Genomic DNA, 16,797 nt, shown 5'->3' with positions numbered 1-16,797 from the left:
GCTAAACTGAAGTGTTGTTCTTATTGTGTCATATGAAAAGTAGAAAATCAAGCTTTTATGTAGATGAGCCAAAAGGTTATTGTTATGAACTAACAGATATTCCGAACTAACTGGGTGTGCAGAAAGTTAGGTTTTTTGGACTGATGGAGTTTCTTCTCTAACTGGATTCCTTGACTTACGGGTTGTACAGAATAACCTGTTCAGGGATGCTAGGCTGACGAGAAAGTAAAGACCAATGTTTCTGGCTTAACAAGAAATTCGGACTCAAAGGGGTTGTGGTCTAAAGAGTTTGCCAAACATGACATATCCAGACTGGAAGGGTTTCTAGATTAATAGGGCTTTCAGACTAACAGGGTTTCTAGGCTAGCATGTTTTCACTGTGCCTACATGAATGTGGTGGGGTGGTGGCGTAGCCTATTGGTTCAAGTGTTTACTCGTCATGCCAAAGATCCAGGTTCAATTCCCCTGGGTATGAAATTGATATTGCTGGAATATTGCTAAAAGCTGTGTAAAACCATACACACTCACTCATACATGAATGTGGTTTGTTTTCAGCTCGCAGGTGTTGTTCTACATCTCCCAACGCCTCATCCAGCACCAGATCGTCAACTACACAGAGATCCTCAAGTGGCTTCGGGACATCCTGGTGTGTCGGAACCGATTCCTCCAGAAACACAGCGCCAATGCCAATGTTGGCAGCAACATCCCAGTGTGCATACAAGCTCACATCAAACTGGAGGTCAGTGCTTCAAACATCATGGGACAGTTCAAATAAGATGATTGTTGGGCTTTACATAACGAATGTTCTTTCTTGACGATTCGCATGTCACTTTAAGTCCAGCATATTTGTTGTTTTTATTGCCAGCAAAGAAAGTTTTTCCAATTTCCTGATTTCCTAAGATGAAGATTTCCTGATTTCCTAAGATGAAGCATACTCTCTAAACCATGAAGATTTAAAAACAGTGTTCAGTGTATGCTCACTTGTGTATGCTGATATTAGTTTAGAGAAACATTTAGTACGTTTCATCTCGCATTACATTTGTTTTCTACGTTGAAAATCAGGTGCTGCTGGACTCACTGAATAAGCAGCAATGATGGAATATTAGTTTTAGGGACCATCTTTCTGGTCGCTCATTAGAGGATGTTAAAATCGGAACTCAAGAGTTTGTCTCCCCTGTCTGCAGGTGGTGTTCTTCATGTATCTGTGGAGTATCGACATGGACGCAGTGTTGACGGCGATGTCTTGTTTCCGTCTGCTGTGTGAGGAGGCAGACATCCGGTGCGGCGCTGACGAGATGGCCGTCACACAACTACTTCCCAACTACAACGTCTACGCAGAACTGGCAGCTGCTAGCACCGTCCTTACCACTGGTAGGGGAAACCTTAAGATATTAAACTGTGCAGCAGCATCTGTTGTGTAGTAGGTGATGATGCTAGATATTGGTGTTTGTTCCCTAAGGGTTGAAATATGGCCCATACCAGGACACAATATCACCAAAGTACACCTTGCCCGTTTTGGTAAGAATCAGCGGCCAGATCAGTAAAACCATTTTAGCCCAATGTTTTAAGAAGAGGGCAGTCTAAGTAAACTTAGGCTCAGTATTATTCGTTACACTGCTATACTGAGTCTAACAAAACCTTGTAGAAGGTCGCGTCAGCTAACCTTTGAGCGACCAATGACCGTCGAGACGGACCAACAGGTTTAACCAATCAGACAACGACTACCTGCAGTATATATGCTTAGGGGTTTCTAAATTCTAATAACATGGTTACCATTAGCTTATATTTCCGCAAGATGACATCCTTGAATATTGACAAAAACGCTATTTCCAGCGACTGTTTACTCATTGCGTGTATCACTCAGGTGTGGAAAATAATCGTTCGAGTTTTTTAGGTAAAGGTTCAAACGGTATGCGCGAATATTAACTTTCGCGATTTGGTAAGCTGTGTTCTGATTGGTCAGTCCAGAAGGTTAGCTAACGGACCTTCTACTAGGTTTTGTTAGACTCAGTATAGCAGTGTAACGAATAATACTGAGCCTAAGTTTACTTAGACTGAAGAAGAGGGTCAAGGTGACGTGTGTCCTGGCAGATTGTGTGTTTTCCTGCATTATTTATCACCCAATAATGTACAGGAGACGTTTTAGCTGAAATATTGATAACTGTGAGGTAATATTCACTCCAGTTTCAGAGCCTCTGAGACCAAAATGATGGAATCTACTAGATAATACCTCCCTTGTAACACATTAGCAGAAACCAAGTGGAATCTCGACGCCATTTACCTCATATACAGTATTCCTTGGATTTCTTAATTCATGTCAGGAATAATGAAGGGCTGATTTATTACACGTTACAGAGGGATCTTGTGTTTAGTGTTGAAAGATTGTAAACACATCCAAATAACCAATAGACAATGAAAGACTGAAGCTGTAATTTGTCAGGATTTCATTTGAGTTTTGTTTTTGACCAGGTCGAGCAGCCCTCCAGAAGCGTATAATGGCCTTATTGAGGAAGATAGATCAGTCCACACCAGGAAACTCTCAGGTACAAACATCAAGCCTCTAAGTCTTACACTTTTGAGTGAGGAGACTGGATGATCTGCTTCCACTGTCACTCTCCAGACTCTGTTATACATGTAGATTACGGAGATATATTTTGTGCTTTACTTGTGGTGTGAAGCAACATTTACGCACCATTCACCTGATTCAAGAATATCTTCCAATATGTTGTGTTCATTATCATTAAGTAGAAGTTGACATCTATAAATTTTCCCCTTTGTGCATATCAGTTCTAAATGCCTTTTAAAACTTTAACATTCACTTGGTCACTCAAATATTTATAGGCAAATGTGATGTGACTTTATAATGGAAATGTACAAAATTATTCATTTATTCAGTCAAAGTGAGATATTTCCACATTTATGTGTACAAGTTGAGCTGTTTCATTCCATTATATCTTTCTCTGGTGTCTGTGACCTTGTCATTAGTGCCACATGTTTGCAGAGTTGTGTCCCTTGGATGGGCCAGGCGTCTGTCATCATGGGGTTAAATACCATTCACACTGGTTTTATTTCTGGGCGTGTGTGTCCCAAACCATGTTCTTCACCTAAGAGCTGAAAGTCTTAGACTGCATCACTTCGAGTTCTCCAACCACATTAAAGCTGACAATTCATTTTGGGGTTGAATACCATCATTGATTCACTCACTCACTCTCATGCCTCCAACCTACAGGCCTGGGTCTAGGACTGCATTCGGAACTGGGACATGGTGACCCGTTACCTGAAATAGTCCTACCCCAAACCCAACTCATGAACTCTTCGATGACACTCAGAGGGTGACCCGTTGCTGACATGATCAAAATGAAGAGGAAACCTCCCAACCATGCCTCCACCGAACATGAACTGGAGGTAGGTCCATCAGCAACAACAGCATGTTTTACTTTCAGGTCGTAGCTAGGTTTACTGGAGGTCTGAATAAGACAAGATTGGTCACAATATGAGCAATGCGTACACTACTGACAAATGGTAAGAACAACTATCACCCCACTCCACATGGCAATCTTAGCTGTATGCTCTCATGAGTCTGTGCTTGCATAGTATGACTGTCGTGACCGCCTCCGTGGTGTAGTGGTTAGAGCGTCCACCCGGAGAGTGGAAGGTCGCGGGTTCGATCCCCGACCGCGTCATACCAAAAGACGTTAAAATATGGTACTTGTTGGTCCCTGCCTGGCGCGGCATTAATGGGTACAACAAGGACTGGTCGGCTCGGAGTCAGTATAATGTGTCTGAGTGGGGTATTCATGCTTCACTGCGGCATGGTATCTCAGTGGGCTAGCACTATAAAACCAGCTTCAGTCTGGGCTAGTACAAGCAGCCGCACATACACATACACACGCATGCACGACGTCATATGAGCGAAATATTCTCCAGCACGACGTTAAACCCAATTTCACCTCACCTCAACTCAACTCATAGTATGACTGTCAGAAGTCTGAAGATCTATCAGATGTATAGAAGCTGATGCTGTAAGATCTTTGTGTGGATGTGGTTATAGGTGATAGTTATCTTCATCTTGAATGTTTCTCACTCATTCAACTTCTGGTTGGCCCTTTTAGGACATGACATATTACTCTGGTTGGAAACAGTGGTTGTATTAGTGAAGCCAGTGACTGTCAAATTATTACTGGTCACTTCTTGTCATTTCTGGTTGTCAGCCTACGTTGATTTCTAAAGTTGTTCCAAAATACATTGCGACGGTCTGTATGTGAAGTCTGTGGGAACATGGAAACTTCCTAAAGGAAAACACTGTCTTTTGCTTTACCTGAAATGCCTCATTTTCACCTTTGACTGTGGTTAGCTTGGTAATCTTGTCTTATGTGACCCCACCTTATGTGACCCCATCTTATGTGACCCCACCTTATGTGACCCCATCTTATGTGACCCCATCTTATGTGACCCCATCTTATGTGACCCCACCTTATGTGACCCCACCTTATGTGACCCAACCTTATGTGACCCAACCTTATGTGACCCCACCTTATGTGACCCCATCTTATGTGACCCCCATCTTCTGTGACCCCATCTTGTGTGACCCCCACCTTGTGTGACCCCACCTTGTGTGACCTCACCTTATGTGACTCCATCTTGTGTGACCCCACCTTATGTGACTCCATCTTATGTGACCCCACCTTCTGTGACCCCATCTTATGTGACCCCACCTTCCTGTGACCCCACCTTATGTGACCCCACCTTATGTGACCCCATCTTGTGTGACCCCACCTTGTGTGACCCCACCTTATGTGACCCCATCTTGTGTGACCCCATCTTGTGTGACCCCCATCTTATGTGACCTCACCTTATGTGACCCCATCTTATGCGACCCACCTTATGTGACCCCACCTTATGTGACCCCACCTTATGTGACCCCAGCTTATGTGACCCCACCTTATGTGACCCCATCTTATGTGACCCCACCTTATGTGACCCCACCTTATGTGACCCCACCTTATGTGACCCCACCTTTGTGACCCCACCTTATGTGACCCCATCTTATGTGACGTGTCCATGATTGTGTTTTGTAGGACCAGCTGAACGAGTGGGCCAACATGACGGGCTTCCTGTGTGCCCTGGGCAGTGTCCGGCTGCAGAACAAGTCACATCGCGTCAGCACCATCAGCATGTCCGGCATCAACGTCGACACAGCGCGGAAGTCTAGCCTTATGCAGAGTTGTGCCAATGACACCCAGTATTGCCCAGTCACACAGTGAGTGAAGCAGGATAACTTGATTCCATTAAATTCAAACTCCTGTAGGTTGATGTAACACAAGAGGGGATTTAGGACAACCTCTTTAACACTCGGGGAGAACTTGTCTTCAGCATCCCATGCTTGTCCCTAATAAAGATTTGGGTTGTAACTGGTCTTCAGATAACCATGCTTGTCCCTAATAAAGATTCAGGTAATAACTGGTCTTCAGATAGCCATGCTTGTCCCCAATAAAGATTCAGGTAATAACTGGTCCTCAGATAACCATGCTTGTCCCCAATAAAGATTGAGGTAATAACTGGTCTTCAGATAACCATGCTTGTCCCCAATATAGACACGGATTAGAATTGATCTTCATTATAGCTAAAATACATGGAATTATCATGAAACGGCCCTCCTATTATCAGAAATTTGCGGGCCACTGCAGATGATATTGGACTGCTTAATGACGGGCCACTATCAGTTCTGGTGTCAAGTGACGTCATAGTGGGTGCGTGGGCTTACGGTTCATTCGACTTTGGCTTTGGACTGGCAGACATTCTGGGGCAAACAAGTCAAAGCAACCCGAATTCCCGCTTTAGCGGTAATATTGGCTTCCTTGCTGGTGCTAACCTTAACAATTGCACTTTTAATGTTGTTGTTGGACCAAAACCGAACACTGAAAACTGATGTTGTGTCTGACATAGTTTGACATGTTGCAGGCCATTGTCTTGTCAAAGGCCAAGGTCGAATATCGTCACGTTCTGTTTTGATGTCACCTGAATTGTTCAATGGCGTAATTGCATTCGGGTCAGTCAACCCGTCAGAAGTTGGCTTTTAGTAAACTTACAGTCAAATTCCTTCATTGTTTCCTTTTTTCTTTTCAAAACAAATTCCATGTATTTTAGCAATAATAAGAAATGCTATTTTTTGAAGGCATTATAATTTGCAACTGCCTGGAAGACCTAGGGCTTCTGCAAATGATGGGGCGGATGGGGTAGCCCTAATGGTTAAAGCGTTGGCTCGTCACGCCCGAAGACCCGGGTCGAATCTCCACATGGAGTGCGTGTGAAGACCCTTTCTGGTGTCCCCTGCCATGATATTGCTGGAGTATTGCTAAAAGCGGTGCGTAAAACCAAACTCAGTCAGTCAGTCAGTCTGCAAATGATAATGCCCTCAAAAATAGCATTACCCTTATATCAAAATATGAATAAAGCAAGCAGTTCTCAACTTCTTTTGAGCAGTATTGATTTCAAGACCGTAATGAACGAGTAGTAAACACCAGCCTCGCCTGTTTCCAGATTTATCGGGAACCTCCTGAAGCTGCTGATCTTCCAGAATGAGAAGTTCGGGGCGCAGATCCAGAAGCATGTGAAGGAGCTGGTGGGGCATGAGCTGAACCCTGCCCTCTACCCCATTCTGTTTGACCAGATCAAGGTCTGTGTCGACAAGTACTTCGACGCCACTGGACAGGTGGGTAGAAGCTGGTTTTTGATAACTCATGTTTCGAATTCATTAATGAAATTATGCTGAAGGCCTGGGTTCGATTTCCCCATATGGGTAGAATATGTGAAGCACATTTTTGGTGTTTCCAGCCGGGATTTTGCTGGAATATTGCTAAAAGCAGCGTAAAACCATACTCACTCACTCAATAATGAAATTGGCTGAATATGAAGCTAAAAGGTTATAGTGTTAGATCATCACGCCGAAGACCCGGGTTCAATTCCCCACATAGGTACACTGTGTGTCCCCACATAGGTACACTGTGTGAAGCCTATTTCTGGTGTCCCCCGATATTGCTGGAATATTGTTTATAGAGGCATATAATCTCACTCACTCATGTTTCCCAAGAAACTAGTACATATGGTGATTGTATTCAACTTGACCCCTTTTACTGTCTTGTATCACCCCGATGAAAACTTCAGTTACACATTGCCTTGACTGTCATACTGGTTCATATTTCAGGTGATTGTCACAGACATGAACACCCAGTTTGTGGAGAACGTCATCTTCATCATGAAGAACATCCTAGAGATGAAGTCTGACCAGCCCTGTGAATACCTGGGACTGGCCAGCATTGAGTCACTTATGCTCACCATTGTCAGGTAAGGCCCAAAAAAATAAATGTTGTGGTTCCGATTTCCTACATTTCAGAACTAGGGTAGGTAGGGGTTTTGGGTTTTTTTGCAAAATATTTTTAGATTACTCATGTGTCAGAAAATAAATTTCATTTATTATGAGGTGAGTAAAATTGTTAGGCTCGGCGGGAATATTTAGGGTCGGAACCACAAGCTTTTTGTTTTTAACTGATAAGACAGGAATTTCATGCTTATGTGGGGCGGTGGGGTACGCTGTAGACCCAGGCTCGATTCCACACATGGGTACAATGTGTGAAGCCCCTTTCTGGTGTCCCCCCACCATGATATTGCTGGAATATTGCTGAAAGTGATGTAAAGCTAAAACTCACTCATGCTTATGTAGGAACAAGAAGACCAAAGGATAATTTATTTTGTAATGACTAGAAAGGCTGCAGTCGTTTCAACACTTGACATATATGGAGGATCATATTGATTTTGCCTGTCCTCAAGCTTTTGATTCATCATGGTAAAGTTTGATTCGTCATGGTAAAGTTTGAGTTTGGCAGAAGTAAGGTATGTCATGGAGAATGCTTAGATGTTAAGATTTATGCAAGAGCTGAAAGATATCTGCAACTTTGCCAATTGTCAAAAGCCTGAAACTAATATCACTCAGGGTAGCCTAGTGGTTAAAGCGTTCGCTCGTCACGCTGAAGACCCAGTTTGATTCCCCACATGGGTACAATGTGTGAAGCCCATTTCTGGTGTCCCCCGCAGTGATATTGCTGGAATATTTCTCAAAGTGGCGTAAAACTAAACTCATTCATTCACTCAACTAGTAAGATAACAGTCTACATGACTACACAGAATGTACAAAATTTGAAGCCAAAAACTGAGTTTGAGCAAACTGACTCAAAGGTTTTGGGTACAGGATATTTAAGAAGACTGTAGAGACAGCACAGAGCTATAACCATTTGCAGGAAGAATTCTGTATATATGTGTTGAGCAACAGCTTGTATTGAGAGTTGTGTCCCTTGCATTATTAATGCTATTTTCCTATCCACTATTCACAGACTTATTGTTGTTACAGGTATGTGAGACACCTGGATTCATCAGTCCATGCCATACAGATCAAGACCAAGTTATGTCAGCTGGTGGAAGCGGTAAGTTTACTGTTTACTGTTTACCGTTTATAGTTCCACTGCAGTACCCTCTTCTCTGCCGTTTGATATTCATGGAAATATCGACGGAAGGTTCGGGTTAGAATATTGGCCTTCAGTAACCCATGCTTGTCGTAAGAGGAGACTAACGGAAAACGGGGGTCAGGCTAGCTGTCTTGGTTGACACATATCATTGGTTCCCAATTGCGTAGATCGATGCTCATGCTGTTGATCACTGGATTGTCTGGTCCAGACTTCGATTATGTACAGACCGCCGTCATATAGCTGGAATATTGCTGGAGTGCGGCGTAAAACTAAACTCACTCACTCACTCCTGGAAATATCTGTCCCCAGAAACTTGTACTTGTTTCATTAATAGTTAAGCTGATTTGTCATGCTTGTTTGTTAACACAGCACTCAGCAATATTCCAGCTACATGTTGGTCTAACCTGGGTAGGAATAACCCACAGGATTCAAATCCAAATCCTTTAACCTGTTTTGTCGTACATTAGTGGTGTTTATCATAGTGATAATCATCGGATTGTTTGGTCCAAACTGTTTTATTTACAAGCTGTTGTGATATAGCTGGAATATTGTGATCGTGATGTTAAATAGCAAGTACACAGGTGTTTGTTCAGGACTTAAAGTGTCGGCTCGTCCCGCCGAAGACCCGGGTTCGATTCCCCTCGTGGGTTCAAAGTGTGAAGCCCATTTCTGGTGTCCCCCAACCGTGATGCTGCTGGATTATTGCTAAAAGCGGCGTGAAACCATACACACTCACTCACTCTCTCAGGACTTGCCTGCTGATGGTGGATGAGTTTGACTTTCTGTGACCTTGCTGACATATTGTCACAGATGCCAGAGATTTATCAGGATCTGACAAGAGGCCTATACTTGTTCCCAGATCTGCAGCGAAGACTTGAGATACTGGTGGCAGTAATACCATCCTATTTACTCACTCTATTCAATACCGCTTCTTTCAGATGATGCAGCGTCGAGATGAGCTGACCTTCCGCCAGGAGATGAAGTTTAGGAACAAGCTGGTGGAGTACCTGACAGACTGGATCATGGGGAACTCTCACCAGGTCAACATTCAGGGCGACATCTGCAGCATGTCCAGGTCAGTGGGTAGTGACAGTGTGAACCAATCGCAATCACCGACAGGCAGGTCAGGGTTTGGTAACAATCATCTTCAGATCCTGTCAGTTGGTGCCAGGTTTCTACCACTGAGTTAACACCACATAACCAGTCCAGCAGGGTTAGATAGTGCTAGCCTAGTAGTACGGTGGGTAGTGCAGAGAATATTCATATTGCGATATATTGCATGAAGTATTTTTATACAAAAACTACTTATAATCGAGTTACTGCTTGATTTATAGAGCAAATACACAGCAAGATTACTATGCTTGATTAAGCTTTAATAACAAATTTTAATCATGACAAAATAAAAATGTGAATAATATTTGGCACAAATGAAACAAGGAACTATCCGAAGATTTCCGAGTGTTACGACGTTTTCCGAATGCATGTCAAAATACCGGTTTTCGATCAGCCTATCGCAATATGTATCTTTTTCATGTCTGAACCGGTAAATACCGGTAAACCGGTTATATTGTGCAGCCCTACCTAGTAGGGGTGAAACGGTATGCTCTTACCACGGTACGGTACGTTTTGCGGTACAAGGCCTTCGGTTCGGTCCGTTTCGGTTCAGTATATGAGATATGATCATAATGCAAAAAATGGACAAAAAGAGCTAAACCTTACATTGCTTAATGACACAGAAATAATAATCATAATCTTTGCTATTTTAAATGAGCAAAACTGTCATTTCATGACTAGATAGAAGAAGTAAAGTATCACTGTAACTTTTCCCTGCACTGGTTTAACATGTAGTTACTTCCCTTAGTTTTGGTGGGGATATAAGTAAAGGTTGTGAAGAGTTTTGTTTTTGTTGTCTAACGCCGCAATCAGCAATATTCCAGCTATATGGCGGTGGTCTGTAAATAATCGTCTGGACCAGACAATCCAGTGATCAACAACATGAGCAGGGATCTACTCAGTTGGGATATGATGACATGTGTTAACCAAGTCAGCGAGCCTGACATTTGATACTGTTTGTTGCCTCTTACAATAAGCATGGGTTGCTGAAGACCAATTCTAACCCGGATCTTTACATGTCACTTGCGAAGAAAAATAATTTCGAATTCTCACCTGTTTATGGTAATGAGTGTAGCGTGTCCTTGTCGCTGTTTGACTGAAATAACGCTGTGACCTAAGTCTTAACTCAATCATGCTGTGTATCTTTGTGTGTGACCAGGGACTTGGACCAGGCCAGTATGGAGGCTGTGGCTGCACTGCTGGCCGGACTGCCCCTGCAGCCTGAGGAGAGTGACCGGGTGACCTGATGGAGGCCAAGTCGCAGCTCTTCCTCAAGTAAGTCATCACACTGGTTCTCCAGGATTTGTTATTGGAAGTTAAGCCAATGGACATTGTGTATGCAGGCTGTGCTTAAACCTTATAAATAAAATTGCCTGATTTTGTCAGATGATATATTTCCATGATAGTGTTAATTTATGATCTTTATTTACAATGGTTCTAAGATTGAATAAAGTGTCTAGAGCATTAGAAGGATTGAAATTACATTACATTCTGAACAGCATGTTTTTTCAATGTTTGAGGCCAGGCAGAATATGAGGTGAGGTGAGGTGAAAGTGGGTTTTACGTCGTGCTTGAGAATATTTCGCTCATATGACGACATGCATGCATGTGTATGTGTATGTGCGGCTGCTTGTACTAGCCTAGACTTAAGCTGGTTTTATAGTGCTAGCCCACTGAGATACCATGCCGCAGTGAAGCATGGATACCCCACTCAGACACATTATACTGACTCCGAGCCGACCAGTCCTTGTGCCCATTAATGCCAAGCGCCAGGCAGGGACCAACAAGTACCATATTTTAACGTCTTTTGGTATGACGCGGTCGGGGATCGAACTTGCGACCTTCCGCTCCTCGGGCGGACGCTCTAACCACTACACCACTATATCTGTATGCTTTTAAATGAGGGAGATTTGAAAAAGAGTTTTGTCCATGGACTTAGACACTTGCAACATATTGCATAACTATTATGACTTTGATCATCCGGGGCAGATTTGAACTTATATACCTACTGGTAGTTACTTCTATGATTCATATGCTTTGTCTTAGATTCCTTGAGATATGTGTTCAGCATCTTGAATTCATGTGTCTCTATAAATGTAGTAAATGTCACTCATATGCAACACACGGTGACCAGGTTGTATTTGTGTGACGTGTTTCAGGTACCTGACGCTGTTCATGAACCTGCTCAACGACTGTTCTGAGGAGGAACAGGACAAGGCGATGGATCCGAACAGGAAGCGCAGCATGTCCAATCTGAGTGCACTCCGAAACTGTACAGTGCAGGCCATGTCCAACCTCCTCAATGCCAACATAGACAGTGGCCTGATGCACTCCATAGGTGAGTGTTTGTTTGAAGCTGTTCCTAGGAATATACCATCTATGAGAGCTGTCTTTAAGTAATCATCAAGATTGGATTATGATTCAATTACATGCATCAACTGAGTAGGCGAGTCTGACCCAGCAATCTTGTTAGTTGCCTCTTACGACAAACATTTATTGCTGAAGAAATTCTAACCTAGCTTGGTGGTGGGGTAATCTATTGGTTAAAGCGTTGGCTTGTCACGCCGAAGACCTGGGTTCGATTCCCCACATAGGTACAATGTGTGAAGCCCATTTCTGGTGTTCCCCAGCTGTGATATTGCTGGAATATTGCTAAAAGTGGCGTAAGACCATACTTACTCACTCACTCTAACCTTTCTCTTTGTTGTGGTTCTGTGTCATTTGATTCTCTGATGGAATAGAATTTAAGACCCTTTCTTTTTGCTGTAATAATATACAGGGTTCGCACAGCCTTGAAAAAGCCTGAAATCTGGACAATATACCCTAAAAAGGCCCTTTATTTGTTTTAGACGTGAAAAAGCCCTAATCGCCAGTGCTTTGCCTTAGAAGGCCCAAAATTTGATGGCTAATTATTTGTGACTATGTAACTAGTCGACTTCATGTCCGAGATTGTTCTGTTAGTCTGATCTTCTTCCCCAGCTCTCGGCTACCACAAAGATCCTCAGACCAGGGCTGCTTTCATGGAGGTCCTCACGAAGATCCTTCAGCAGGGTACAGAGTTCGAGACGCTGGCAGGAGACAGCGTTGGCCGACAGATTCGAGCGTCTGGTCGAGTTAGTCACCATGATTGGAGACAAAGGGGAACTGCCCATCGCCATGGCGTTAGCAACAGTGGTGTCCAACTCTCAGATGGTGAGTTCTTTGAGGCTGCCCAATTTAAAGGGATGGGAATTTGATATATGCTGTCTAACAATGGCAAAAGTGACGATTTCCCTGTGTCATGTGTTTAGTTTATCACTGCCATGGCAGTACATTGTGTAGCAGGATGTCTGCCAATATCATGTAGACTTTGTATAATCTCTGCCACCTCAAGCGTTCGATTCCACACAACGGTTCAGTGTATGAAGCCAATTTCTGGTGTCCCCCCACCGTGATATTGCTGGAATATTGCTAAAAGCGGCGCAAAACTAAACTCACTCCCTCACACTCTGCCACCTCAAGCAGTCGCTCGTCATGCCGAAGACCCAGGTTCGATTCCACACAACGGTTCAATGTATGAAGCCCATTTCTGGTGCCCCCAACCCCCAACCTGTTTGATGCTGACATGATGTTTGAAATTTCAGGATGAGCTAGCGGGTGTTTGTCAATCTGTTTGATGCCAAGAGGCTGCTCTACCAGCTGTTGTGGAACATGTTTTCTAAAGAGGTGAGTACATACAGTCAACTTGTCGGTGGGGGAGGCCAACAGAATAACACCAGCTCTTATTGGTGTCGTAATCTAACAGTTATCATCATAATTATACAATGTTCCTAATTTTCCATGACACTCTATTTATACTCAAACTATGTTGTCCTTGATATGAACTGTTTCAGTATGAATGTAATGCTTTTAATATCTTGTTGGGATTCTGGATAAAATAGGTTCCCTGATTCCTTATTCACTTTAAAGTGTATAAGACTGTCAGTGTAGGTGAGACTATTGCACGACAGTCTAAGACTAATTAATATCTATGTAAGTGAAATCTCTACTGGTCCGGTGGATGAAGTATCTGCCCTGGGAGTGGAATGTTGGTAGTTCAAATCCTGGCCCCATCATACCACAAGTGTCGGATAGTATTTGATGTAATGTATTGCTTATTTCTCTTCTCCTTTCGACGGTTAAATGGAAACTTGAATCCTTCTCAATTCCATGAAGCGATCGTAAAATCACTCACCCAGAGGAGCCTCCCTTTTCCCGCCAAATCGGTCCCGTTACCCTGCCTTGTGATCAGTTTTCAAGGAATAAAACATGGACTCATCGGCTGAGTCATTATACTGTGTCCGATTAGGGTATCCATGTTAAACTCCAGAGTCATATCTCTGAGAAACTGCCTTAAGTTTGGACTAGTACCAGCCACCACACACACGTGTTGCTATATATGTGGCAACATGATGTTAAGGGGGCAGTGGGGTAGCCTAGTGGTTAAAGCATTCGCTCATCAAGCCGAAAACCTGGGTTCGATTCCCCACTTGGGTACAATGTGTGAAGCCCATTTCTGGTGTCCCCTGACATGGTATTGCTGGAATGTTGCTAAAAGCTGCGTAAAATTAAACTCACTCACTCACTCATAATGTTAAATCTCAATTCACCATATAATCCGTTTGGATAAATAACACCCAAATTCACATAAAAACAGGTCTTTGTAAACAATCTCGTTATCGCGAATAAAGCATTGCATTTCTGAAAGAAAACTGATTGTAATGTTGACAGTGTCTAACAACACTAATGTTGCTGTTGTGTCACAAGTTCTCCGGGGAGGTGGGGTAGCCTAGTGGTTAAAGTGTTCGCTCGTCACGCAGAAGACCCGGGTTTGATTCCCCACATGGGTACACTGTGTGAAGCCCATTTCTGGTATCCACCGCCGTGATATAGCTGGAATATGGTTAAAAGCGGCGTAAAACTTAACTCACTCACTCACAGGTTCTCTATATGGTGCAAGAAATGGGATTAACTAATAGTCCCCATATAGTGCTAATATATATGTCTTGCGCCTGGCTATGAGGAACCAGGTTTGTTCTCGTCACGTTAATACTATTGTTGTGATTAACACTGTATTGGTACATTGCACCAGGTTAATATTATTACTGTATCAGGGAAATATTTGACATCACCACCTCCCCACCTTCTGTCTGATCAAGATCAACATGGAAAGTGATTTGTGAGGTTAGAGTTACCTTCTCTTGGCTGCGGGCCTTCAAGACCCTGCAAGGGTGGTCAAACATGACAAAAACAAGTTATATTTTTGTGTAAATATTTTATCAAAAATATACCGGTAGTTACAACTGTCATAGGAATTTTTTATGGCCATTAAGAATGCTTATAAGTACCCCAAGGAGGACTCTCTTCAAAGAATCAGCAACCTGAAAAGGTTGGTGTGAATTTTAACTTTGCATAGAAAATGTGAGGTTCTTACACATTCGGAAGATGCCTTAGTTCAGGGAATTTAATTTTTAAAATTATTTTTAATATTTAGATTGTAACCGACACTGCCACCAATCTTGGGTTTGTGTCCAGAATGGAGGCATATGGATGTCTCTAGGCTATCGTCACAGAATGTTAGCAAGTTCCAAAATGGCCAAGAATTTCTGTCAAGTCTGCTTGTTCCGTCAGCTGTGTGGCATGTGCATGTTGTGACCTGTGTAGATGTAGGTGTCGCAAAAACAGCGTCTGTAACTTGTGTACGATTTGATCCTTGTTGGTAGAAGCGAGAACACGTCAATCCACATCACTCAACCAGTCTGTTGATCAGAACAGAATCGCCTCAATCACCAGTACCAACTAACCAAACTATTAACATTAAAGGTTACGGCCATATATTTACACGGCCTTGCTGAAGACTTCCAACAGGCTGTGACATACAGCCTCGGTTGAAGTCGTCTAAAATAAACCGAACACCAAGAAGGACAAAAACTTGCACCAAGTTGACGGGTGTTGTGCGGTAAGCAATGACCACCTTTCTAAGACACTATATCACTTCAAAGGCCTGCTTCCAGGTGGAGATAGCTGACTGTATGCAGACTTTGTTCCGGGGGAACAGTCTGGCCAGCAAGATCATGGCCTACTGTTTCCGCTTCTACGGCCAGGGCTACCTGCGCGAGCTGCTACAGCCGCTCATCATGGACATGTTCCTTATGGACAGGGACAACTGCTCCTATGAGATCGACCCTGCCAGGTAAGGACAATGTTAGCCTGTGAGGAACAACTCTTGTCATTGTTATTTGTTTGTTTCTCTTTTGTTTTACACAGTGAAAATTTAGATGAGTTTATTTTTTGTATTTTGTATTGTATTGGTCAGATAGCTCCTGTTGACATTGTAATAAAATTGTACTGGCCGTAGATCCCTGTGATACAGTGATGAAACAAAAGCAAAGTTAAGAATTACCACAAACAAAGTTAAGCACCAAAATGAAGGGTAAGTTCCATGCTGACAAGACATCACTGGAACATATACTATTCACACTTTGCTAAGGATCAAATCATGAATTCAACAGAGAACTATGATGTGGGGGTCGAATTTGGTTTAACTATCTAAGCTTATTGTAAGCATGGATACTAGGTTGCAGTTAGTCATTTCATCTTTTTGAACCAATACCTGCTATTGACAGGTGTTGTGTACTTGTCAGTGACTCGTTCCATGAGTTGCAAAATGGTTGACCGGTGCCATGAAAACCGTTTTATGGTTACTCGTGTATCAGGTGCATAAGGTTAGATTAAAGTGACTGTTTGCCTAAAGTTGGGTTACCATGTTATAATTTATTTATTTATCCAGTTTTAAATGGATACAATTTCTAATTATGAATCTACGTTTAAGTAAAGTTGTGAATTTTTGTGATCCTTAGCAAAGTGAGAGTAGTATATATGCTAGTGTCTTTAAGCAACAACGGGCAGTGGAGTAGTCAAGTGGTTAAAGCTTTCGATTCCCCACATGAGTACCACGTGTGAAGCCCATTTCTGGTGTCCGCCGCCATGAAATTCCTGGAATATTGCTAAAACTTAACTCACTCACTTTAAGCAATAAACGACCGCCTCCGTGGTGTAGTGGTTAGAGCGTCAGGTCGTGGGTTCGATCCCCGACTGCGTCATACCAAAAGACGTTAAAATAGGGTACTTGTTGGTCCCTGCCTGG

At 42.9% G+C, this 16,797-nt stretch overlaps 1 protein-coding gene across 1 annotated transcript in view; it reads left to right on the top strand.

The window, feature by feature from the left end:
- LOC124260839 (neurofibromin-like) overlaps window positions 1–16,797 on the top strand; it is a 113,991-nt gene that overhangs the window by 26,454 nt on the left and 70,740 nt on the right. Inside the window, 17 exon segments of the mRNA XM_046695159.1 lie at window positions 556–739; window positions 1,185–1,371; window positions 2,470–2,543; window positions 3,230–3,296; window positions 3,299–3,405; window positions 5,079–5,260; window positions 6,541–6,712; window positions 7,205–7,344; window positions 8,405–8,477; window positions 9,458–9,594; window positions 10,792–10,865; window positions 10,868–10,907; window positions 11,792–11,970; window positions 12,612–12,706; window positions 12,708–12,824; window positions 13,266–13,337; window positions 15,665–15,843. Of these exon segments, the coding sequence (XP_046551115.1) occupies window positions 556–739; window positions 1,185–1,371; window positions 2,470–2,543; window positions 3,230–3,296; window positions 3,299–3,405; window positions 5,079–5,260; window positions 6,541–6,712; window positions 7,205–7,344; window positions 8,405–8,477; window positions 9,458–9,594; window positions 10,792–10,865; window positions 10,868–10,907; window positions 11,792–11,970; window positions 12,612–12,706; window positions 12,708–12,824; window positions 13,266–13,337; window positions 15,665–15,843 (2,079 nt within the window).

This window comes from Haliotis rubra, unplaced genomic scaffold (assembly GCF_003918875.1).
Source record: "Haliotis rubra isolate DU_JTF1 unplaced genomic scaffold, ASM391887v1 Scf779, whole genome shotgun sequence".
NCBI classification, from domain to species: domain Eukaryota; kingdom Metazoa; phylum Mollusca; class Gastropoda; order Lepetellida; family Haliotidae; genus Haliotis; species Haliotis rubra.
Note: the sequence above shows the minus strand (reverse complement) of the source record. Positions and strands in the feature narration are given on the sequence as shown.